This window comes from Heterocephalus glaber, unplaced genomic scaffold, assembly GCF_053883595.1.
Source record: "Heterocephalus glaber isolate CG9 unplaced genomic scaffold, H.glaber_assembly_v1.0 deba00001610, whole genome shotgun sequence".
Classification (NCBI taxonomy): domain Eukaryota; kingdom Metazoa; phylum Chordata; class Mammalia; order Rodentia; family Bathyergidae; genus Heterocephalus; species Heterocephalus glaber.
This window is the reverse complement of record NW_028258381.1, coordinates 37,003,296-37,027,281: the sequence shown is the minus strand read 5'-3', so window position 1 is coordinate 37,027,281 and position 23,986 is coordinate 37,003,296. Positions and strand designations below refer to the sequence as shown.

Below are 23,986 nucleotides of genomic sequence, written 5' to 3'. Positions count from 1 at the left end.
CCTCTCTTTAATTAAGCAGGGGAAAGCCTAACTTCTTATTTTGGAAATTAGGAAACAATTACACATTTTTAAAAAGAAAAATGAGTCAGCTTTCATGGAGTAACATCCCTCCACCTCATGGCCTTTTAGAATATATGGCTAAAGATTTTTGATTTTTGAAGTTGAGTGTACAAGTACCAAACTTCTTGAGGTCTTGTTGGGCAGGGTAAAATTGAGGGAAAGAGTAATTGGTCTTCTGGGCAGAAATATTTTAGCCCTGCACTGGCTAGCTCCTCTCCCCGGCATTATAAAAGGGTTTTTCTATTATTATTTATTTTATTTTATTTTTTAAAAAGAAAGAACAGCTTTGCCTAAACACTCCTCACGTGTAAAAGGCAGCATAGCTAGGTGGGGGGAGTCAAAGAGGGGTGGTCATAGACCAGGACTTCAGACAGCTAGATTCTCATTCCAGCTTCAACAGTTGATTTGCATATATTAAACTTGCCTGGCTTCGCTTCTTCTATTGCACAATGGAGATGGTAATAGAGCCTTATTTCCCCAGGATGGTACTGGAATAAAAAATTTCCCAAAGGCGTCTCCAGATCATCTCTAGTAGCAGTGATGTCGTCAATCTCTTAAAACCTACCCTATACTGACTTGGCTTTCCAATTTCCAAGTAGGTTTCCATGAAGCTTTCCGCTAACTGCAAAATAAGTCACAGCAGAAGAGGCTCTGGACATTTTTGGGGTGTCTTAAAAGTCAAGCAGCCGCTTGAGTCATATTCATTCTGGTACTGTAAGGGTACATGGGCATATGTTGCTGAGTTCAGTGTGAACCAAACATAACTGGAGGGTGGAGGGAGGGTGGTTTGGCACAAGCATTGGGGAAAAAGACTAACACTATTGTTAGTGCTAGCATTAGTGGATCAGCTCACTTTCTTGAGACAATCTTTGTGAGATGGGAAATATTCCTAACTTCTCCCTGGAACTTACAACCAGTAACTTACCACAATTTCACAACACGAAAGAGAAGGGCTAAGACCTCCAAGTCCCCATTTGCTTTACTGTAATCCTCCCTCCAATGCCTACTCCCATTTCTGAGCAAAGCAGAGGTGCTTAGATGGAGAGGGTAGGATTTCAGCCCCTGACCTTGGGCAAATCATGACACCTCTGCAACCCTCAGTTTCCTCATTGGTGATTGCGATAGCACCTCTTACATCAGCATGGCAGTGACACGGTGCTACTGCACAGGGGGGGCCCAGAGGAAGTGCCCAACGCACAGTGGGTATTGCTGGTCTTCTCCCCTAGACTTTCATGGAATCTTACAAGTTTGAAGACTCGCACATGGATCGCAACAGGGAAATGAAAGCCCCTCCCCCCCAGTCTTATCTACGTGTCCAGAGGCTACTGGGGCTCTAGACACGGTGCCCACTTAGGGGCCCTCAGTACATTCTCTTTGGGCTGCATTTAGCCCCTTTGCTCCTCCTAGCAGAGCTGGAAGGGCCAGGTTGGGAATGGGGTTGGTCAGATGTAGCCTAACCCATCTCCTCCACTTGGCTGCTGTCCAGGCCTCAGTTTCCCCACATTTCCTTCGGGTTTAAGACATCAGATAAGGGCGTGTGTAGAGCACCTAAATCAGCTAGCTCACACCACCACGGGAGCTCTGCAGACAGGAGCTAGCTCCTGCTTACAGACTCCTGGCCAAGGCAAGCTGCTCCCACCCTCCCGCCTGGGACGATAAAGATAAACCCGGTAACACCAGCAAGTCAGAGTCAAGAGCTTGCTCAGAGCCAGCACCCTGCTGGGCGCACTCTGCGAACCTTGGCCTTCCCGACATCCGTGACCTCACTCAAACTCTACCAACTCCCCCATGCTCCTCCTCCTCCTGCTCCCAGCCAACTCCCAGCAGTGTCAGACTCTGTCACCTTCCAGCCTTCCTCCCACGGAAACGCTGGCCTCTCAGCTGCAGAGCGCTTAGTTCACCCCATAAACTCGGCTAATGCTTACCACATGCTGCCGGCGTCCGCGCCCATCCCCCTACGCCCTGCACCCGACCCCACCCCGTGGACCCACGCCGGGAGCCCCTTCCCCGCAGGCGCTCCCCCAGATCCGCCCACCCCGGGCCTGGCAGGGGCTGGTGTTGCGGCCCTCTGGCCAGACGTGACCTTGAAGGCCTCCCCGAAGCCATGTCCACGCATCTGAGCAGGCGGCGGGTCTGCGCACAGGGGTGCCTCTTGTTACCACGAATTAAAAATCCGATCTCGCCTGTTTGCAATTACAGCAACTTGGCGCGTAGCCACCTCGGCCTGGAGCCCGCGGGTGGGCGCCGGGCGGCTCCGGGGCGCGTGCCCACTTGCCCCTGGCGCGAGCTCCCCGTAGTGCCCGCGCGCGTCCGGCAGCACCTGGGCCCCGCCCCACCTGTCCTGGCTCACCTGTCCCGCCCCACCCGGGCGCCGCCCCGCCTTGGAGCTCGGGGAAGCGGCTCCTCCCTGCCTGCGAGCCCGCCCGGGGAGCGCGTGCCGAGACGGCGCCGCCTGCAGTCCCCGCCATGGGTCCCTAGAGGGCGCAGCCGGCGCGGGAAGCCGCTGGAGCAGAGCATCGGGGTCGGCGCGAAATTGCAGGCGGGCGGGCGCGGCGAGTTTGAAAACAAGCGAGCGCTGAGGGGGCGGGTCCCGGGCGCGGAGCCACCTCCCTCGGCCAATCAGCGGCGGGCGGCGGGCGCGGGCGGCGCGTGCGGCCGAGCTGTGAATGGGGCGCGGCGGCCGCGGCGAGACCCGGCGCGCGGGCGGGCGCACTTTCTCCTCAGCGCCGGGCGCGGGCGGTGGCGACGGAGGCTCCTCAGCGCCCGCGATCCCTCAAAGAGCGCTGCGAGGCCGGCGCTCGGCGGCGGAGACGTGAGCGGAGGCGGGTGTCTCCCCGCCTACAACTTCTCCTTGCCCCCTCACGCGGGGCTCGGACACCGCCCCTCAGCCCGGGGCGCGCTCCCGCATTGGGCGGCCGCCCCGCGTTCCCTGCCTGTCCCGCGGCGCCGGGCGGCGGCGGCGGCTGCTCAGCATGGCCCGGGGCGGCGGCGCTGCGCCCCCTGAGCGCGCGGGCCCGGGGCGGCCGCGGAGGGCTCCGCCCGGCCTAGACGCCGAGACCCCCGGCCGGGACGCGGAGTGGCGGGCGGCAAAGTTCGGCTCGGGCCGCCGCGGGTGGTGGGCGCTGCTCGCGCTCCAGATGCACTTGCTGCGGGCGCTGGCCCAAGGTAGGTGTGGGGGGCGCGGGCCTGGGGCGCCGTCTCGTGTGGTGTCCGGGCTGGGGGCTCCAGTCGGTTGGAATCTGGGTTGGGGGCGCAGCCTGGAGTGGGGTCGAGCTTGGGGACGCAGCCCCGAGGGTGCGGCGTCGCCAACTTTACCCGCGCGTGCTTTCGGGCTCCCGACCCAGTCTCCCTCGGAGTGACCCCGTCAGGATTGCGGATCGCTGGGTCTGGAGGCAGCCGAGGGGTTAATGCGGTGTGCCTTTTAATTCGCGCAGGAATCCGAAGAGAGGGAAACTGAGCTAGCTGGAGGATGCACCATTTGCTGCCTTTTTTTTTTTTTTAAGCCCCCCCCCCCCCAAAGTTGAGACGCATCCATCCGCGCGCTCCTTGCGAGAGCCAGGAGCTCCGTCCCATTGCGCTGATGGAACGTGGGTTGATTTCTCCGCCTTTGCACCGCAGAGTCTTGTTACCGCTGAGTGACATCGGCGCTGGATGTCCAAATATCAAGTGTCAGTCACTGCCAGTCGCCCTTTCTAGCCTCTCCCTAGGGTCTCGGCCACCCCCGACCCCAAGTCGGTGCAGTACAGTCGGTAGAGCAAAAACTTTCGGAGTCCACGGCTGTGCCACTCCGCTTTGTTTTCCTCCCTCTGTTGGCTTCAGTTTAGAATACAGTGGTGATCTCAAAAATAGGGAACGCAGATGTGCTGATTGCAAATGACCTTTTGAAAACGTGGGTGGAATGTCTTTTAAAAGGACCCCCAGTTCCTCCGTAAATCTCGATTTCCCCAATCGGTATTATGCCCTGTTAGCATCCTGTTTTCAGTGAATGCTTGGGTGGGGCGTGGGGAGGACACGACATATAATATGCCCTTCTGGTGGGGTCTTAAAAACCCATTAGTGAAGGTTTTGCTGTTGGCAGCTTTAGAAAAATTACCTGGTGTTCATTTTCCGTGTCCTGGAGTACTACTACCCCAGTAAGGAACTGGGTCTGATTTTAAGGACGGTGAGACCATTAAACCTAAAATTAGTAGTGTTCTGTGTCATGTGAAGATGATTTATGTGTGGCAACGTATAATGACTTAAATGTAATAACATTGTAAAGATCTGAACTCAAAATTATATAGCTTAACTAATAACTTTTAAATTAATGCTTATCTGTTATCTGAATTGTCACCCTCTCTGTTTAATAAATTCCTCCTTTCATGTTATACTACAGGAAAACAAATGACCACATTTCTGGTTAATTTAACTCTTCTTTTCCTTGTAAAAATTTCATTTTACTTTGTGCTTATTTTGCTTAATGACTTAGTTTGGAAGACAAGCATTTATTAAGCGATTTTGTAGAATGGGATCTGTAGATAGAGAAGTCAGGTTCAAGAGAAGAAACAAACATTTAGGAAGCCCTTTCGATTGAAAATAGCATTTTATTTTCTTTAAAAAGAGTAACTTACTGTAAACTTGTTGTAAGACCTATGCCTTTATATATTTGAAGATTTGTGAAGTTCCAGTGGTGGGGAAAAAATCTGCGGTGAATTTGTTTTGAACTACGTTACATGGAGTTAAAGTTTTCATCAGTTGCCTTTTGAAGGCTATGTAAAGTATTACATTTTTTCAACTGAAATGTTAATTAAAATCCTTAAAGAATGTACTAATGTAACAGCTGGACGTTTTTAGGGAGGAATGTTTTATTTCTTGTTGCCAGTAAAAACATTGGTACCTGCTTTACATTTATATGGTTTATGGAAGTGTACAGTTCTTTTAGTGTAAGATTTCAAATAGATTGTCACAAATTTTAAATTCATTGATAGGTTTCTGTTCTCTGTGCTTTGTGAAATGTGAAATATATCCATCATTTTTTATATCATTGAAAATTCATATTACAGAGGAGATGTCACCATTTGACAAAAGCTCATGTATCTTGAAAATGAAAATTCTGGCGCTGCTATAGAGATTTCTGATGGGATGATGAGTTGGTCATATGCACAAGAATGCATTCTCTTGAATCTTATCAGATACAGTGTAACATTGTGAACAGAACAGTTAAGACCTAAGTTGGAAGTGGTCATATTTAATGTATTACTATGTAACTAGGTGGTTTCCTGATTTTTCTAATCAGGTATGTCATGGGGTAGGCTTGGTCATGATAGCCAGGATATAAAAAAGGCAACATTGTTCAGTAAAAGTTACATATGTTATTGAAGAAGTTACAAAACAGAGGTATGTAATTGACGCTTATGTGAAAGGCCAGGTTCAGACCTTACAAGTGTAACTTTAGTTATGTACATGAGTTTCTTCTTTCTGCATGGTAGTAAGAATTCCTGTTGTATATGCTGCTTATTGGTGTGTGTGGGTGTCTTGGTGATTTCTCTGGATTCCTCATAAGCTAAGTTTTAAATTCTGAAAGGCAGGTGGCAACGCGTGCTTGCTTTATGCTATCCACCAAGAGCCCAGATGTGAGTGGTTGGAAAGTTGACTTCTGAGGCAAAGGATGAGTCCTAAGTATCACATGTGTGAAGTCAGGGATGCCTTTAACTTTACTGCTGGATATTAGGTTTATTCTGTAATGTTTATTACACCTTACAGGAGGAGCTTGTGTTCATCAGGCCTAGAAGGATGGGAATGTCTTGGCTGTTCAGAGTCCTCAATTTCTCATTTGGAGTTATTTCCAGTCACCTGGCCCAGTGGTTCTCAAGCATTGCTATGCATTACAATCACCTGGGCTATTTGTAAACCTCTGGAGAACCAGCTTCTCTTCTGCGAAGCCACAGCTTTGCTTTCCAGGTGATTCTCTTATAAGCTGGCATTTGAGAACCATTAACTTACTTTCCCCTCACTAAGTGACCTGTGGATTTCCCGAAAACTTTCTAACCCAGGGTTTCTCAAACTTGGTTGGATGTTGGAATCACCTGGGGAGGCTTTAAACAGTGCTGATGTCTGGGTTTCACTTTCAGAATCTGCTTTGTCTTGAGGTGTGACCTGGGCAACAGGCTTTTGAGGCACACCAGGTAATTCTGATGTTTAGCCAAGTTTGAGAACCAAGGTTCTAACCCTGTCACATGAGCTCACATGAATCCATCTCCCCTTTAACCTTGCTAGTCCTATCATTTTCTCCCAATCTATAGATTCCTGTGATTTTTATGAGCCTGGAACCTATCTTCACTTATACCTGATCCAGGTTCATGATTTAAATGTTCTAATCAGCATTTTAGTCACATGTTCTATTCCTGTGAAATTGGTGAGCTTGTTTTGTGCTACTTGGGGCAAACATCAGAATCACTGATGAAATTTGAAAAACATAGTCACCTGTGCTCTACCTCAGACCTGCTGGTTCTCAGAAGCATCCATTTTACAAAGCTCAACAAGTATTCTTATATCCTTGTTGAGTTTCTATCCTTGTTTTAGCTATTCCTATAATCTCACCCTGTTCTCTCACCCTCACACTGATTTCCTATGGTCTGTACCACTTTTCTCTGGCCCAGTAACATCTACTAATTATGCTTTTCTGCCATTATTTGGATGGAAAAAGTATAAGATTATGTTAATTGGGGTCTCTACAAATCTAGCTTATTTTTATTATTTTTATTTAGCCTTTATTGCTTTCCATGAAACCAGAAGTACTTTGTTGCCCCTCTTCTAGGAACACTCTCCCTCAAACCTAGTAGTTTGAGTTTCAACTTGGGTTCCAAGCTTCAAAAGAGTCTTAATGTTTACAAAGTACTCAGATACATACTGAATTAAATCTTGTTAGAGCACTGCATACTTAAGAGCTGGCAACTAGTCACTTGGTAACTATCTTGTAAACTGGATAGTAAGCAATTATCAACTGTTGGTTTCTTTCAGTGAGCCCTTATATGCCAAGCCTGAGGGCTCATTTATTCAGAACAACCCCTGAGAAACAGATAGTGTTTCTCTCATTTTACTTGTGAGAAAACTGAGGCACTGAGATGTTAACTAATTTGCCTGATTTTACCAGGAGTAGTAGTGGTGGAACCAGAAGGAAAAAGTTGATCCTGAGTCTCTGAACATAACCTAAGTTTACACCCCTGGACTGGCGTGTCTTCCATGTAGCCTCTGCTTTTGTAAGGAGGGGCCAGTCTGATCCATATTACAGGGAAGAGGGTGGACAATGTTTTCAAGTACCGTATTGAATTTCTTTGAATTTCAGATTTATAACCTTATAGTTATAATTTAAAAGACAATAATTAGGAAGATAGAGAAATGAATATAGCTCCTTTGTGCCCACCCCTTTTCCTTAGTGGCTGTCACCATTCTGGTGTACCTCTTCCCTCCCTCCCAGTTTTTATTTATAACATAACTGGAATCGTAGCTGAGAGTGGGTTATGGCAGTCTGTTGGCATTGGTTTCACTTCCCCAAAGTGGACCAGTAGCAGTGATTCAATCATTTCTTTGTAGAACACTGGAAAAATTCTTTTTCTCTGCACTATAGTCCAAGAATTATATTTAAGTAAAGAGGTGGGATTTGTAAGATACACATCTTTCATTGATTAGTTTACTTTTGGATGCTTTTATCAACGGTTAAGTTCAGCTACATATTGGGACAATACCTAGCCAAAAAGTTTCATCTACTCTCAGATATTGGGGTAAAACAAAGTGGAAGGCTGCAAGTTAACCTTGTAATTAAGTGATACCAAATGAAACTCTGCAGTTAAAGTCTACCTGTAAGTGCCATTCTGTTTCCATCCTCAGAGTCCTTGCATAATTTTTGTTTGTGGGATTTGATGTTTGAAGGAAGAGAGGTTAGTGTTTTTCTGCTTGCCTTCTGATCTACCTCAGGAGGTCCCAGAAATTGGACTGCTAATGTTGACTAAAACTAGAGACTAGAATGAACAAAAAATGAAGAGGAAAACAGAGATTGGGATTTGATTATGTCCTAGCTTAAATTTTTCTGAGAAGTAAATGCATGGAAGTTGAGTGAAGCTGAGGGTAGGGAATGAAAATAGGTGGAAATAATGTAGTATAAAGAAGAGTTAGAGAATTATTTAAAAATAAGATATTGACATGTTTTATTGTTTGGTTAAATACTCCTAGTTAGCAACAATACATTTCTACCTCATGCAGTTGAGCGTTGATACATATACCTACTCTTTGGGTTGTTTTTTTTTTTTGGTACCGGGAATTACACTCGGGACCTTGCGCTTGTGAGGCAGGCACTGGAACCACTAAGCTAAATCCCTGGCCCATTGCTCTCTCTTTGGGATATGACTATTTCCCTTGTGCATGAAGTATTCAACATAAGAAAAGGAAAACAACAATTTCTTTTGTATATTCCCGAAACATACAAGGTGAGTTTACTGGTTCAGGTGAACTGTGAGCATTCCTGTGCCTACTTCCAGGCATCGCCATCTGATGTCTCCCTGCGACTTGCTTCGGTGTCTGATTCCTCAAGCTCAGCTTTACCAGTCCTTCTCCAAGGGGAGAAGAGGCTCACACTGCGGCTCTGCCAGAAGCCCTTCTTTCCAAAGCCATTGGAACTTCTCAGCTGCTCTGCCTTCACATAGAGCTCCTTGAGCTCATGCTCTGTGAGTGGAGGGCAGTCTCATCATTTTCAAGATATTCCTGCCATCCCATTGCTTTCAGTAACCTGTGCTCTGCTCCCAGAGAATGTGAGGGGACCTCCCTTTCTTCCACAATGGGGAGAGAGAGAAACCATTCTGAAGACAGCCTCCTCCCCATTTTCCTTTGGTTCGGGTGTGCTGTGGTCCTCCAAATCCTCCAGCTTGTCACAGTCTCTGCTCTCTGAGAAGTCTCCATTCCGGTCATCCTTCAGAGGCTTCAGGAACTCACTCTTCCTGTCTGTGGTTCCGCGGGTCAACTTGGTCAGACGAGAGGAGCTGATCTCACCTGGAGGGTTAGAGCTGGAGGGACTCTCTTTGGGAGAGCTTAGACCTGCACCACTGGCCAGTACCACTGGTTTGGTGACACATTGGATTGGTAAGAGCAGACTCCCAGCTAGAGGAAAGGGACCCTGATTTGTGTTCCATTCTGTTAGCTTTCCATGCATCGGGCTTGGAAGGAGGTGGTGCAGGCTTAGGAACCAGGTTCTTATAGACACTTGGAACCATGGTTGATGATTTATTTCCATTTGCATGGTGAGATCCTGGTGAGGTGAATGCAGCAGAGAAGGCAGCAGCAGGATCTTCTTTGGAAACTTTTTTGATTACTAGCATCTTGGAAGGTTGCTTGGCACTAGGTGGGTTTTCCCACATTCCAGAAGGGGTCCCAATAGGTCTGCATGGCTGATTGTGTTTGCCAGCTTCTGGATTCAAAGAAACAAAGTCTTCCTCTTCAAACTGCAATTTTTCTACCTTGTCTTCTTTGTTTTCTTCCCTAACCTCTGTAGGTGGCTTTTCCTGAAAGGCATAGCCTTTCTGGAAATGGAAGCTGCCATTTCCAGGGTCGATGGTTCCCTGTGCCTCCTGCGCTATGCTGGCTCATGCCATCATGACCCCGAGAAGAGCTGTGCCAACCAGATAAATGCCCCGAGATTCCAGCGTCTGTTCCCTTAGAGACGCCAGAGTCCACAGAATCATGGCGGAACAGGGAGGGTGGGTGCCAGGAATCTCCTGTAGTTCGTAAAGGCCCATTGTTAAAAAAGCCATCAGAGGAATTGTGTCGATGACGGCTTAGGCCAAATCTACCTTCTCCTCGGGGTAAGTGGTCTCTGTGTTTTTCAAAAGTGGTTGTAGGTGACTTAGCTGACTGTGGTGCTGAGAAATTTAGCCAAGCAGGAACAAAGTCGTGCTGCGCCATTTAGGTCCAGGGTCTCTTTTCAGGAAGGTGAGGCATCCAGCCTCGTGGCCAGGATCCCAGAGTGTAACCTCTGTGGTCTTGTTTTCTGACTCCTTGAGGTTACCAGCTGGATCTCCCGAGAGATTTTCTTGTTAAAAGGGAGCTTAAGTAGCCTGGCCAGCAGCACACCTTGTGATGAAGCACAGAGAAGGCCGGCTCCTTGCGGCTCACTTTCTTAGTACCTTCAGTTGCTCATTCTCAGCTACCTAGTTCCAGACACGTTTCCAAGAGGAGGAAGGGGGAGGGGAAAGGGGAAGGGGAACATAAGTATTTGTTACATTTAAAAAGAGGGGTAAGGGGAAAAAGCTATGTCTGTGTTCACCTTATTCACCTTCTTTGAGTAACAGCACTATAATGTTGCTTAAATAGGTATCACATGGACATTTGCTCAGTGAGGGCGAACACTTTATAAATAGGTCATAGTTAGACAGGTTGCTTGACGTGCAGGTAAGTAATGTCCTCAAGGTGACAGATCAAAAATATAATATTAAAACACAAAAATCTTTGGAGGAGTCAACTCCATTGGTAAACCTGCCACGTGACAAAGCCCTCAAAACACAAATATCATTATTTTTACACAACTGCTAAAAATAGTGTGCAGATACATGTAATTGTCTTAACCTTCAAAATCTAAGGACCTAAGAAATCTTGCTTTAAAAAAAGGATCAGACAGGAACTTGATAAACTTTTTCCTCTACAGAATAGCAGCTTTCAAGGCAAATTTCTTGGTATACAGCTCTTAAACATGTTCTATTTCTTTGGTCTTCACTATTTATAAATGCAGCAAAATTAAAACAAGTAGAAAGTAGTAGGGAGTGAGGGGTAGTCAAGGAGAAAGTTCCAAAATGAAGTTTTTTTCACTTTGGTTTTCAGTATTTCACTTGTTCTGCTCCTTTCCAAAAACTGAATTGAGCCACTGGAAGGTGATGTGGAGAATCTTCTACTGCTCTGGTGGAGAAGTAACTTAATGTTTTGGATCCATTTTCATCATTATTCGGTTATTAAAAAGGCCACACGAATCTACCAATCAGGCAGCGGCAGGGCTACAATCAAGGAAGAGATGCGGTGTCTGGGGACCCGTTCCCAGCTTCTTGGCCTGGTAGAGATGACTAGCCCACAACCATAACAAAGCTCTTCCCAAAATGCACCTACTCTTTGTTGTGATTAATTTTACTTCATCATTTCTGTAAGGTATTTTCTTAAATTGTCTCCTAAATTTGTACATCCTTGTTAGCAAAAAGGGTATAAACATTTGTACCTATAATCCTGAGAATGTATTTTATCAATTAGAACTACAAGTCTGGCACCTTCTGCCATTCTACGGTAGCACATAAAAATTACAGTAATGTTTTCAGTAAATGTCTGAAATGCAAAAATCTATCATAGTTTGACAGATAACTGCCTGCCAGTTGTTGGTTCTATATCTGAGACCTGTTCTGGAGAAATTATTCATTTCACAGCTTCATTACCTTAACACTTTTTATTATATCCTAATATAAAAATAAATATTATGGGAACATAGATATATGAAACTTGTTTGAGTATTGGCATGGTTTGGCATCCTGAGAGGCAAATCTGAAGCCTGAGACTCATTGCATCAGCCTCGCTCCAGTCTGCTGAGGGTATTGTAATGAGACTATTTTCCCTAAAAACACGAATGTGGCAAATGGAAAAGGCATTGGCTAAGTATCAGTAGCCCTGGATTTTCTCATTCTGAAACCACCTTGGAATATGAACAAGTCTGTTAGCCTCTTTGAGTCTCTTTTCTCACCTGTGAAGGAGGAGGTTAGACTAGATGTTCAAAATCCTTCTGCTTTGATTCTCCGATCGTCTGTATGTTATATCCTTCCTGCCCTTCACCAGATTCTGTAAGTGTGTCTGCTGTCTGGGGACTGTGTAACTCCATATGTCTTTGCTCTTGGGAGCTGCTTCTCTTCATTTTACTTTTGCAGGGTATTTACAGTGTTGAAGACAACTGAGGTGCAATATAGTGTTTCTCCTTAGGTGCTGCCATCTAACACATCATGCATTTACTCTAGCCTGAAAATGGTTCATGCTCACAATTTTAGGTTCTGTAAAACAAATCAGTGCTGTAATTTATCAGTGTAACCTGAAGTTTGGAAAAATTTTCTTAAAATAGGAAATACTTATTTATCTGAATGGGTGGGAGAGGAAAGGGCAAGGCTAATCAAAATCTATGGGAGGCAATTAATGAAAAAATTAAAATGAAATAATCCTGGTTATAAAGACGTTTATATTTGCTGGACAGTGATCATCAGTAATTATAGAGATTAGAAGATGGTGTCTGTTTATTTCTGTGCTTAACCTAATGTTGGTTTAATTGTCTTCATTAGGGACTTTTGGTAAATCAAAGGGTCTTTAAAATTAACATAAGAATTATTTTTCACTTTAACAGGCTTAGCTGGCATTCTGTTGATACACAATATAGTGAAGTTAACAGCTATCAATTAAATAATCCAATTTCTTGACAACTGACATGTCAGTCAAGTAAATCTATTTACTAATCTTTGGAGATTAGTTTGTTGATCATAAGCTGAAACTAGTTTCTGTAGTGTTTTTGGCTTGTGTGTTTTTAAAAAAATATATATTTATTTATTTTTATTTAATTTTTTTTCCACATTGTTTATTGGTACATTTTAGGTATAAAATACATTTACATACATCATTGGGATCTTGTACCATTACATGAGTATCTTGGTTCTTATTTTTTTTTCCCTTTCCCCTGCCCTCCCTTCACGCCCTCCACCCTTCCCTATTTGCAAAGACTTTGTTTCCATTTTTTTCCTTTTCTTATATTTTTTCTTTTCCCTTTTTTCCTTTCCCCTACCCCTCCCACTTCCCCTGCTCCTTTAGACCTTTTCTTCCTATTACACAATATCAATTATACATTTTTAAAATTACAATATCAGGATCTAGGAGACATTACCACAGATTTTACAGAATTTAAAAGGATATAGAAAGCATATTACAAAAATCTGTTTTATAAATTTGACAACTTCTGAGAAGTACCTTGGAAGACAAATTAATGAAACTAACTCTGGAGGAAATATAAAATTTGAATAGCACCTATTAAAGTATATTCCTAGCTTGAAAACCTACCTATATGACAACAACAGGCTTGTATACATTTTAACTGTTTGATAAAATATATCAAACATTTAAAGCAGAAAAAAGAAGGAACACTTCTCCCTTCATTTTAGGAACTCAACATTGTGCCAATCCTAAAACTGGATGAAGATAATAGAAGAAAAAAGTATGAACATAGATAGAAATTTGTTTAACAAAACAAACTATTAGAAGTCAGATCTGGCAGTATGTAGAAAGTATTTTCATTATAGGGATGGCAGTGTTGGTTCAGCATTGGAAGATCCATCCCCAAAAGTCATCATTTTAACAGAGGAAAGGAAAAAGCCATATGATCCTGTAAGTAGTTGGAGAAAAAGTATTGGACTAAATTCCACAGCTGTTCATGGTAAAAGCTATCAGGAGACTAGAAGTAGAACAGAACCTTCTCAACAGATTAAAGACATATATTTATATTAACGGGGTCTGTCTTTGGAGAGGTTGGCAGTAGAGTATGGGCCAGACCCTGGGACTGATTATTACAGAGACAAAATTAGTGTTGAGTGCAATGTTTTTCACTGCCTTTTCTCCTTTTTAGAACTCTTCTCTCTATTCTAGACCAAATTCTTTATGGTGAGAAGCTCAGAGTTCGGATTTATGTAGAGATTTTATATAGAGATTAATCGTCTTTGCACAGTATGAGGAAGTTGACCAAAGAATGGCCTTAGTGACTTGGGGAGCAATAAGGATCCATGGGAAGCTCTAGTACTTGCCTCTGTTTACAGTAATTAGTGGCAGGAATTATAATGAAAAGCATGCTAGTTAGACATATATTTCAGATTTCTGTTATTTCGTATGACTTAGGTCATGGTGATCAACTGGAGTTATTTTGCCTGTATTTGTGATTTTTCTCACAAAAGGGCCTGTTTTCAGAGTGAAGAGCAGTTTCAGTTTGACTTCTCCCTGGATGTTTGGTGCAGTTTAAAAAGAACAAGAGATTTTGATTGTGTGTTCCCAAGCCCTTGTACACATGGAAGTCAGCGTTGATTTTATAGGTGAACCACCAGATGGCAACAGAAAAAGTGTTTATGTAGGATATAATCTCCGGTTTCCACAGCCAGTTTTTTCTTTCATGGTACACCACTTCTCCATATATTTTTGTTGTTTATAAAATTTTTTGGCTAAAAGCATGGTGAGTTTATAATACCTGACAATGTAAGATCACAATCAGAAAATAGAATAGTGGTACTGTGACACTAGAAAAAGATTTTATTTGTTTGAGTGAATGTATAAACTATTCGCAAAGGGAATGAGTTTCCAGAGATGCAAATTTATCATTAATAATGTTGTATAGTTGTTTTTCTACTTGTCCTTTTTTTATTCAACATTATTCAGTTCTTGGAGTAAGCCGTGATAATTTGCAAAACACAAAGCCTGGCTTTCGTGGGAAAGCAGTTCATGTAACACCTGTAAAAGGGAGGCATACATGAGTTTACAAACATTGAGCATATTTAACATATTTACTGGCCAAAGATATTTTTATTTTATGTAGAATTTATTTTATTTTTACCTGGTAGGTACAGCTTCCTTTTTAAAAGTCTATCATCCCGGCTTTTCTAAGCTGTTTTGCTTAAACAAGTTAGAAACTCAGTCTGAACTACTTAAGGAAAAGAAGGACTTTATCGGAGGGACTCAGAAGCATCACAATGTAACTAGAAGGCTATCTTGAAACTTGGACAAGTTTAAGATTCAGTTCCACCTCAGATCTATAATGGGAGCCATGTGCTCAAGTGCAAGAGGCCCTGGTTTTGATCCCTACCATTACAAAGAAACAAAACCAAACCCCCAGGTATAGACTTCCCTTTTCATCGCCTCAGTTTGCTTCCAATTCCGTGTTGGTGTCATTCTTGGCTGAACATTGCTTTCTCTTTGTGGCTGTGACCCAACTGTGGCCAATCTCTACATTTCTATAGTTTCAGATCTTGAAATAAAGATTGATTTAAAGCTTTGGTTCCAGGTCCAGAATTTGTCTAATGATCAGATCAGTGTTCTAAAATCATTATCTTGAGGGGCAAAAAGCATCATTTGTGTTGCAACACTGAGAATGGGTAGAAGAAACTAGAATGACCTAGGTGAGCGAGGTGATGACAGCAGTGGAGGTAGAAGGAAGTAGCAGCTTGGACTATGGTGGTAGTGCTGGAGACAGGGAGAGATGATTACAGGAGAGATTAGGAGGCCAAAAATGGACAGGATTTGGTAATAGGTTGGATATGGAAGGTAAGGATAAGCTTGAATCATTTGTAGGAAAATTAATGCACCTTATGACCATAATGTTAAGTGAAGTGAATCAGACACATAGCTTAAATATCGCAGTTTCTCTTATATGAAAAACTCAAAATGTAAAGAGCAAAATAAAAGATAGTAGGAGATAGGTAGATCTTTTGCAGAAGTGAAGGGAACCAAAAGATAGAGGAGGAGAGGGAAAAAGGAAGGGGAAGCAAAAAGAATTAAGATGTGCGTGTACCAACTCCCCATGATGAATGTAATCATTATGTACTGCGTGCATGTACCAGTAAAAAAATGAAGACTAGAAAAGCTGGTGGCCAAGTTTCTGGCTTTTATGAGTAGTTGCTTAGTACCGTGATTCACTGAGGTTGGACTGCCTTAGTGTTACAGTATGGTCATGATTCTAGTTTTGAATTTTTTTTTTGTACTGGAGATTCAACACAAGGCATTTGCACAGAGCTAAGTCTCTAGCCCTCCTTTTATTTTATTTTTATTTATATTTTTTTGGTACTAGGAATTGAACCTTTTATTTTATTTTTTATTTTGGGCAGGGTCTTGATAAGTTGCCCAGGCAGGTCCTGAACTTGTGATATCCTCCTGCCTCAGCTTCCCAAAGTACTAGGATTATAGGCATGTGCCACCATGCCCAGCTGTTACTAGATATTCTTCGGACATCCTGACAGAGCTGTTAAGATGGTAATAGGATTGATGAGTTTTTCAATCAAAGGGGAGGAGGTTAGGTTTTTGGTATAAATATTTGTGGGGACAGTGTAGCATGCTGTTTGAGGATGTGCTTGGAATAGATTAAAAATGACTCAACCACTTGTTAGACGTCCTTCCTTGGATTGGTTGCTTAGTCTTCTTTAAGCTTTGTTTTTCTCACCCCTGAAGAATTATATGATAATTGTACCTATTTCATAATAGCCATTATGAGGATTGATGGATGTGATTGCAGGTAAGGTGTTTAATGCCTTATCATGTATTGTACATAGCACATGACCAAAAAGTGTTAGGTGTTGCTGTTGTTATTTACAGTTTGGTAGGCAGGAGTCATGCCTTATTACTCTCTCCCCTCAAATCATTAGCAATTAATGAGCCACTGTAGTACACAGTGGGAGTGTGAACAGTCGACATGACTAGAGAAATATTTTATTGATAGTAATCTGGCTGTGATTTACTGTATAAACTGGAGAGGCTGAAGCAATGGGGATAAGTTAGGGAATGGTTGAGATAATAAAAGAATAATAGTTGAGCTGGGGTAGTTACTGGGATAGAAACACTGAAACAGTATTGTTGCAGATGGGGAATGAAAACAAGAAAAGGCCATTGGATTTGTTGGTTAGGTGGGAAATGGTGATCTTTTTAAGCATAGCTTCTCTGGAGTTCTGTGAGTCAACAAGTGTGTTCTCGTACTGCAGAAATTCTCAGGCAAGGCAATAGCTATAGAGGCATTTGATATGCATAGGGACAAAATGGTCATAAAATGCCTTGGGAGTACTTAGTTTTTCTAAATTTGAAACCTGTTCTTGAGGATGGAAAAAAAAAATGTGGGCTGTTGTTATCTGCCAAATGGTGTTCATCACAGTTCTGGCAAGTTATTTCAATTTTATATTTTGTGACTACTGGAGGCTTCTAGCAGCATGGCTGCCAGCGGACTCAAATCCTTACCCCACTATAAACACATAGAAACTGTGGACAGAGTTTAGCAAGAACAAACAAAGGGAGGAAGTCCTCAAGTGCTAGAAATGAGACACACACTCCGTGCTAGGGGAGTAATCTGGAGCTCCAGACCTAGTGGTGGTTCCAGATCTGCATACGGGTCTGAAGGCACTGATTGGGGTGTGATGGAGTATGGGGTCTTCTTAGGAAGCAAAAGATTTGCCCCAGGTTTGCATAAAGTTAGAATGTAGAGCTGAGGTCACCCACCATAAAACCATCTGTGGAAAAAAAGACTAGAAAACCTTGCCTGGTAGTCTGGGAAAGTGCAGAGAAACTCGCTGCCCTCCTGAGGTGATGATAATAAAGAAGAGATAGCTTCAACCTAAGCTTGCAGCTCCTGAGAGGGATAGGTTCAAATTTAACATTCCTTCCAGTGCAGTTAACTCTCACACTGAGAAATTAGCACAGAATCTGGCCCAGTACTGTGGGACTAATAGAGCCCTCAGAAGTAAGTGTGAAATTGTCCTGCAGAGCAGATTAAAAACCTAGGACTCTTGTGGAAGAAACAACTCATGCTAAAGATGAGCTTGAAATACAGAAATGGTCCTGCCACACAAGGAAGTGAATCACTGTGAAGGAAAGCCAGCAGATGTTATAAATAGGAGAATTAGTACTTCAGGAGGTAAAGATGATGGGGCACATAAAAGAGCCTGTTGGAAATTATTAGAGATGAAAGAAGACAGACCATAATGAAAGAGCAGGTTAGAAAAGGAACATGTAGTGATGGAAAAGAACCAATTAGAACTTCTAGAAATGAAAATTATGGTAATTAAATTTAAATAGTAACCCCAATGGACAGGTTAAACATCCAAGTGGATATACTTGAAGAAAAATATGATTTTTAAGGAGATCTGAGGAAGTTGGAATACAGTACATGAGGGATAAAGAGATGGAAAACAAGTGGTCAAGATTCATGAACTTTAGAATGAAAAAGTCCAGTATTACCTTGTATGACCTTTCAGGAAGAGGAAATAGAATATACAGTGGCTGAAAGTTTTCAGAGTGCAAGGCCTGAGTTCTCAGAAACTGTTAATGTTAAGTTCCAGAAGCGCAGGGAATTCCAAGGAGAATAAGTAAAAACAAATTAGTATATAGACAAAAATTAGTATCTAGACAGACTGCAGGTGAAATGCTAGAAAATAAGTCAAAGCAAGTAGATGAGGCAAGTAGATGTGTAGACTGGCAGAAGATGATTGAGTAATATCTTCAAAGTACTGAGGTCAGAAAGTATAGAAGTATATATCCTTTTAAAGTAATGTTCAAGGGTGAATGTGAAATAGACATTTTTGACAATTCATAGACTTGCTGGAGAAACTGCTAAAAAGATGTACTTTAGGAAGAAAGAAGTTGAACCTGAAGGAGAGAGCAGCAGGTAGCTAAGTGATAGGTCCCTGAAATTTACTCTATGTACATTTGCCTCATGATTTGAGAAGAGTGAGTACAGTTGGCTGCCCAGATCCTTGGGTTCCACGTCCATGGATTCAGCTAACTCCACACTGACAATATTCAGGCAAGAGAAATTGCATTTTTACTGAACTCATCAGACAGTCCCTAAATAATATACCTTTACAATTAGTTTCAAAATGTTTACATCATATTAGATGTCCTAACCCAGTGATGATTTGAAGTATATGGGAGGAAATGTGTGGGTGATATGCAAATGCTGCACCATTTTACATAAGGAATTTGAACATCTACAGGTTTTGGTGTCAGGTGGGTATGAGATGTGGACACCAGTCTCCCATGGATACTGTGGAGTGACAGTATTAGCAGTTTCTACTATTGATGTAGTAATGTGTACAGATTAGCTAAGGGTCCTTGTACATATTAATCCACAGTAGGTCACTCTGACCAAAATGATAGGATCTGAATTTTTCTGGTTTCTTTTTTAGTGGCTGGTGCAGTACATGAGAAGACTACTATATTATGTTGGTATTAAAAAAAGATGTTGTAGAAGTGGCTCTGATGGACATAGAATGATGATCTGAAGGTATTAGGTGAAACATGAAGTCACAGAATGCTTTGTACACTGTAATAGCATGTTTTTATTGGATGCTTTTCATGTGTCAGGCCATGCACTAAGGCCTTTCTGTGCAGCATCTTATATCCTTCATGGTCTAGTTTTATAGTGAGGAAATGGAGGTACAGAAAAGTTAAGATCACTTACTTTATAAGCAGTGTGACTGGGCTTTGGCTGAAGCCCCTGGTGTCTCCCTCAAGCTCCTCTTCCTAGTCCTTCACTGTGCTGCCCTCTGTACAAGGCATGAGCCACTTTCATAGGAAACCTCCAAGAACATACTTTTGCTGACATAGGTTATTCATGAATCTGCAGGTAGAGAAGGGCCTGGAAGCCAGCACACCAAGATATTGGTAGAAGCTGTGTCTTGCTGAATAGAATTATGAGTGTTTTATGTTTTTACTTTTTTCCAATTTTTCTATAATGAGTTTAGATTGCTTTTGAAATAATAAATGCTCTTTATGCTTCTCTGTGTGATTTAACATTAAAAAAATAATGGGGATGTGGTATTAAGTAGAAAACCCTTAAGAAATTACTTGGTTTTGTAATATGATGCAGTATGGTTGAAAGAACAGGCCACCCTATTTAATGTATTTATTTCTGTACCATGGGGGGAGAGGAATGTCTTTTCTTTCTGAATATTCTATGCTTGAAGCAATAAGCATATATAACTTCTTTAAAATTGCAAAACAAAATTCTTTACCATTATGTGGTATCATTGAATTTTATGAGGAATGTAGTATGAAAGCAGTTTCATGGTTGAGGCTGAGAGTGAATAGATGTGGGGAACTTGGGTTTTGGTGGTTTTCTCTATTCCTGAGAACTTGCACTATAGTTTTGGGCCTTATTTTGTTAATAGATTAGAAAAAGGCATGTAATATCTTTAGTTACAGCTTCTTTGTAAGAACAAAAAACTTTTGAAAGATGGATTGATAAACACATTTGTACCATTGATTTCTGGTTAGAACTGTTTAATCTTTTTTATTTTAGTGTCAAATTCTCCCAATAACAGCTCTTGATATCGAATCCACTCAGTACATTTAAGTTTGTTATGCTGGTATGCACAAAAATATTGGAAACATAGATATAAATGAAAATTAGGAGTGAATTTAAATATATGTAATTTCAGTACTTAAAAAGTTATATTTTGGGGCATAAAACAAATGTAACTTGGAGCATCATGTTTAAATACTATACTGTAGTAGAAAACAGTTGGTGACACCTGGCTCACAAAACTGAACCATTTTACAAGAATGTGCTAGTACATAGCATGGTGCCTCTGGCCATTTCTCTGCTCTGTCATCTCTGGACTTGTTTTTATGGACCTCTCCATCATTGCAGCCTGGAGGTGTTGTGGGTTTTGCTTATCCTGATACTGGGACATTTAGTTTTTCTTCATCCATTTGTTTTCCAGTGTTTCCTTCTTTTTGCTTAAACTAGCTAGAATTGCTTTTCTTTGAGCAAACTATTCAGATCTACTAAAATGAGAGAGGGTGCTTAATAAGCATTACAAAAGCTTGGATTTGTTGTATAACCATTCTTCTATGGCCTGTCAGGGAGTAAACTTTTGTCTGCCCATTTCCCTAGTCTTTATTGACTGTCTTTGAGTGGCTGCTGTGGTTTGGATCTTGAAGTCCGTGTGATGAAGGCTTGCTTCCCAGGAAAGTCATCTTAGGGGTGGTGGGGATTAGTGGGAATCTTTAAGTTATTGGGGCCCTGCCCTTGAAGGGGTGTAGGACCCTGGTCCCTTCTTCTTCTCTTTTGCTCCCTGGCCATAAGATGAGCAATTTTGCTTTGCCCTGTGCCCCTCCAGTGATATGCTGCCTTGGCCTGGATCTAAAAGCAACGGGACCAACCAGTCATGGACTGGAGCCTCTGATTCTACCTTTTTTCTTTGTAAGTTGATTATCTCAGTTGTTACAGTAACCAGAAGCTGACACAGTCTAGTAGTGGAGGCTAACTTTTCTTTGCTACCTCCATTAAGATTTCTGCAGTCTTTTCTATGTTCATAGGAATTGTTCTTTTTTCTCTGCCCATTTAGGCAGTGTTTAGATTAGGCACCTGTGCAGGTGAATACATCTTTTTTTTTTTTTTGTACCAGGGATCGAACTTGGGACCTTGAGCTTAGCGAGGCAGGTGTCAGAATCACTGAGCTAAATCCTGGCCCAGGTGAATACATCTTAAAAGGATACTTGCCTTTATTGTTCTTAAACCTCTTTAGCTTTGGAAACAAGAATGAGGTATCCTTAAGTCAGTGTAGGAGTTTGGTTTTTACAGTAATATTGTTTTATTAGGTAGTACTCGTTTACTGTGAAAAATTATTGGAGCAGGTTGAATTCTTGCTATAACAAAGTATAATAGTGAAAATCTATTTTTTTGATGCTCAGTCCCATAGTTCTCTCTACCTGAGGCTATCACTGTTCTCAGTTTCATGAATATTCATTCAGTGATATTTTATGCACATGCAACCATATATATTTTTCCCCACTTCATAAAAAAGTAACTTAGTATTTAGTTTGGAGACTAGCTCTAGTGGCCATGTCTATTTTCACTTTTGAGATCATTTCACATAAAGCACATATGGATCTATCTTGTTAAAACCTACATACGTAGGAAATACATTTTAAAAACATCTGCTGTAGTGGATTGGCATTGTGGCATGATGGTGTTGTGAATCTTAGACATAGATTCAAGTCCTGGCCCTGCCATTTATGAACCGTGTAACCTTGGCAAACTTATGTAATTTTTCTGTGTTTCAGGTACTCATTTATAAAGCAGAATTAATCTCTTTCACAAGTTTTTGTAAGGATTAGAAGAGATAATGTATGTGAAGCACTTAGCACAGTGTCTTGTTTAATAAATCACAGCTATTATTGTACTCATTAATTTATCAGATCAGATGAACTCCTAATGTGTTTCTCCTTCCTCAGCTAAAATAAAGTGCACAGAAAGCATTATTACCTGTTACTTGTTTTGTGGTCTTTAACTTAACTTGGCTGTCTTTTTCTTCCAGTTTCATTGTTTATTTTTCCTCCTTCTTCCCTCCTGACCCTTTCCCTAGTGACTGTTATGTGCTTCCTTTACATTAAGATTTTTTTTTGCCTTGTTGATGGTTTTACTGACCTATCATATTCTTTCTGCCATTGTATTAATTGTCATCATTTTTGGCTTTATATAAAAGAGATATTGTACTCCAAAATAAATACAGTGGGCTGGGGATTTAGCTCAGTGATTCCGCCGCCTGCCCTGCAAGCACAAGGACCAGAGTTTGATCCCCAGTACCAAACAAAACAAAGCAAAGAAACCAACAAAATAAAGTATTGCCCAACAAGTGTATTCAAGTCACTGGACGGGATGATTCACCTTGTGATCAGGATTTCAGTGGATACAGAACTGAGGCCTCAATTCACATAGCATCTGACAGGGAGGAGTAAACAGGGGCTGAGATGCCACAGAAGCACTTCACTAGTGTGAGTCTTTCTGGGGATGGCCCCAGAAGGCTGGTCCACAGGGCCAGGCACCAGTGGAAAAGTGTGGGGGTGAGAACACCACTGTCATTAAATTAACACTGGGCAGTAGGGCTTCATAGGGCGTGGCATGCAGGGTGTGGTGCGTGTAGAGTGTGTGTTAAAAGAGAAAAACCTGGTGTATAAACCCCAAAAGCAGCCTCCCTGAGTTACCCCATTGCTGTGGCTCAGAGTGCAAGCATCTAGGTATGGCCAGACCCCACCTTTTCTCCCAGGGCTGGGATGGAGCTCACTTGGCAGGGGGATTAGAGTTAGGATGGATTCACCCAGACCTATGAGTGGAGGGCTGTGAGGGCCCGAGTTGTCTGCAAGAGCATAGTGTGACCTCTATACCTGCCACTGGTGTGGCCTCGCCACGCAGGCACACACAGGGGAGGGTGCTTTGTATGTCTCCTTGAGAGTAAGTGCTCTGGCCTTTGCCTCTGACACATTGTCACTCCTTGTCTGATACATGCATGGACTGTTTGATAATCTTAGTGCTTTTGTCCCTTTTGGGTTTTTATCATATGCTACAGTGATGAGGAAGGATCTGTCATCTACTCCCAAGGTATATGGTGATAGCCTGCATGTGCCTGTTTATTGCCAGCTCAGGTACCTCTTCTGCCACACAGCTGCAGTCATTGAAGGAAATACATTTGAAATATTCTGTTCAAGGATTTCATTTTTGTAGTTTCTTATTTATATTAAAAATTTGATTTCTTTTCATTTGCCTCAATATAATTCACTCTTAATCCCTTTATTTTTGCATTTTTCTGAAAATTTGAGCAATTACGCAGGTGACAGCTAGACTAGTGCCAAGGCCTTCTGAGAGAGGGGATGGAGAGAGGGAAGGAGGGAGAAAGTGAATTTCTCATTGCTTAATGGAATTGCTGTGGAGGTGGTGTTGGGACATGGTGTAGCAGAATCAGAGTTCTTCTGGTCTTTGAAAGAGTCTCTTTTTTTCCCCTTCCCTCCATTTTTAATAGCTTTTTAAAAAAGTTTATTTTTGAGATGCACTTGACATAATATAAAATTAACTGTTTTAGAGTGAACAGTTCAGTAGGATTTAATATGTTCATAACAGGGCTGTATGTAATTCGGATATCTCGCAGCCAGCCAGCTTAAACCACTGGTGGTACATGTGAGACTGTACCACTTATACCACCAGTGGCACAGGCTACCTGATGGGATAGTCATGCATGTTTTACCACTGGTTCAAGCTGGCAGGAACATGTTAATGCACTCACAGGGTTGTGCAGTAACCACCTCTGTGTAGTTTTGGAACGTACCCATCACTCTGTGAAGGAAATCCCTATACCAATTAAGCAGTCACTCCTTATTTTTC

The 23,986-nt window shown here is 42.3% G+C and overlaps 1 protein-coding gene and 1 pseudogene across 1 annotated transcript in view; one reads left to right on the top strand and one right to left on the bottom strand.

The window, feature by feature from the left end:
• The first annotated feature begins 2,726 nt into the window (after positions 1-2,726).
• The window catches only part of Sdk1 (sidekick cell adhesion molecule 1), an 827,695-nt gene continuing 806,435 nt past the window's right edge, over positions 2,727-23,986 (top strand). Inside the window, 1 exon segment of the mRNA XM_087195944.1 lies at positions 2,727-3,225. Within this exon segment, the coding sequence (XP_087052070.1) occupies positions 2,727-3,225 (499 nt within the window).
• Positions 8,244-10,088, bottom strand: LOC101725740 (vasculin-like protein 1 pseudogene; annotated as a pseudogene).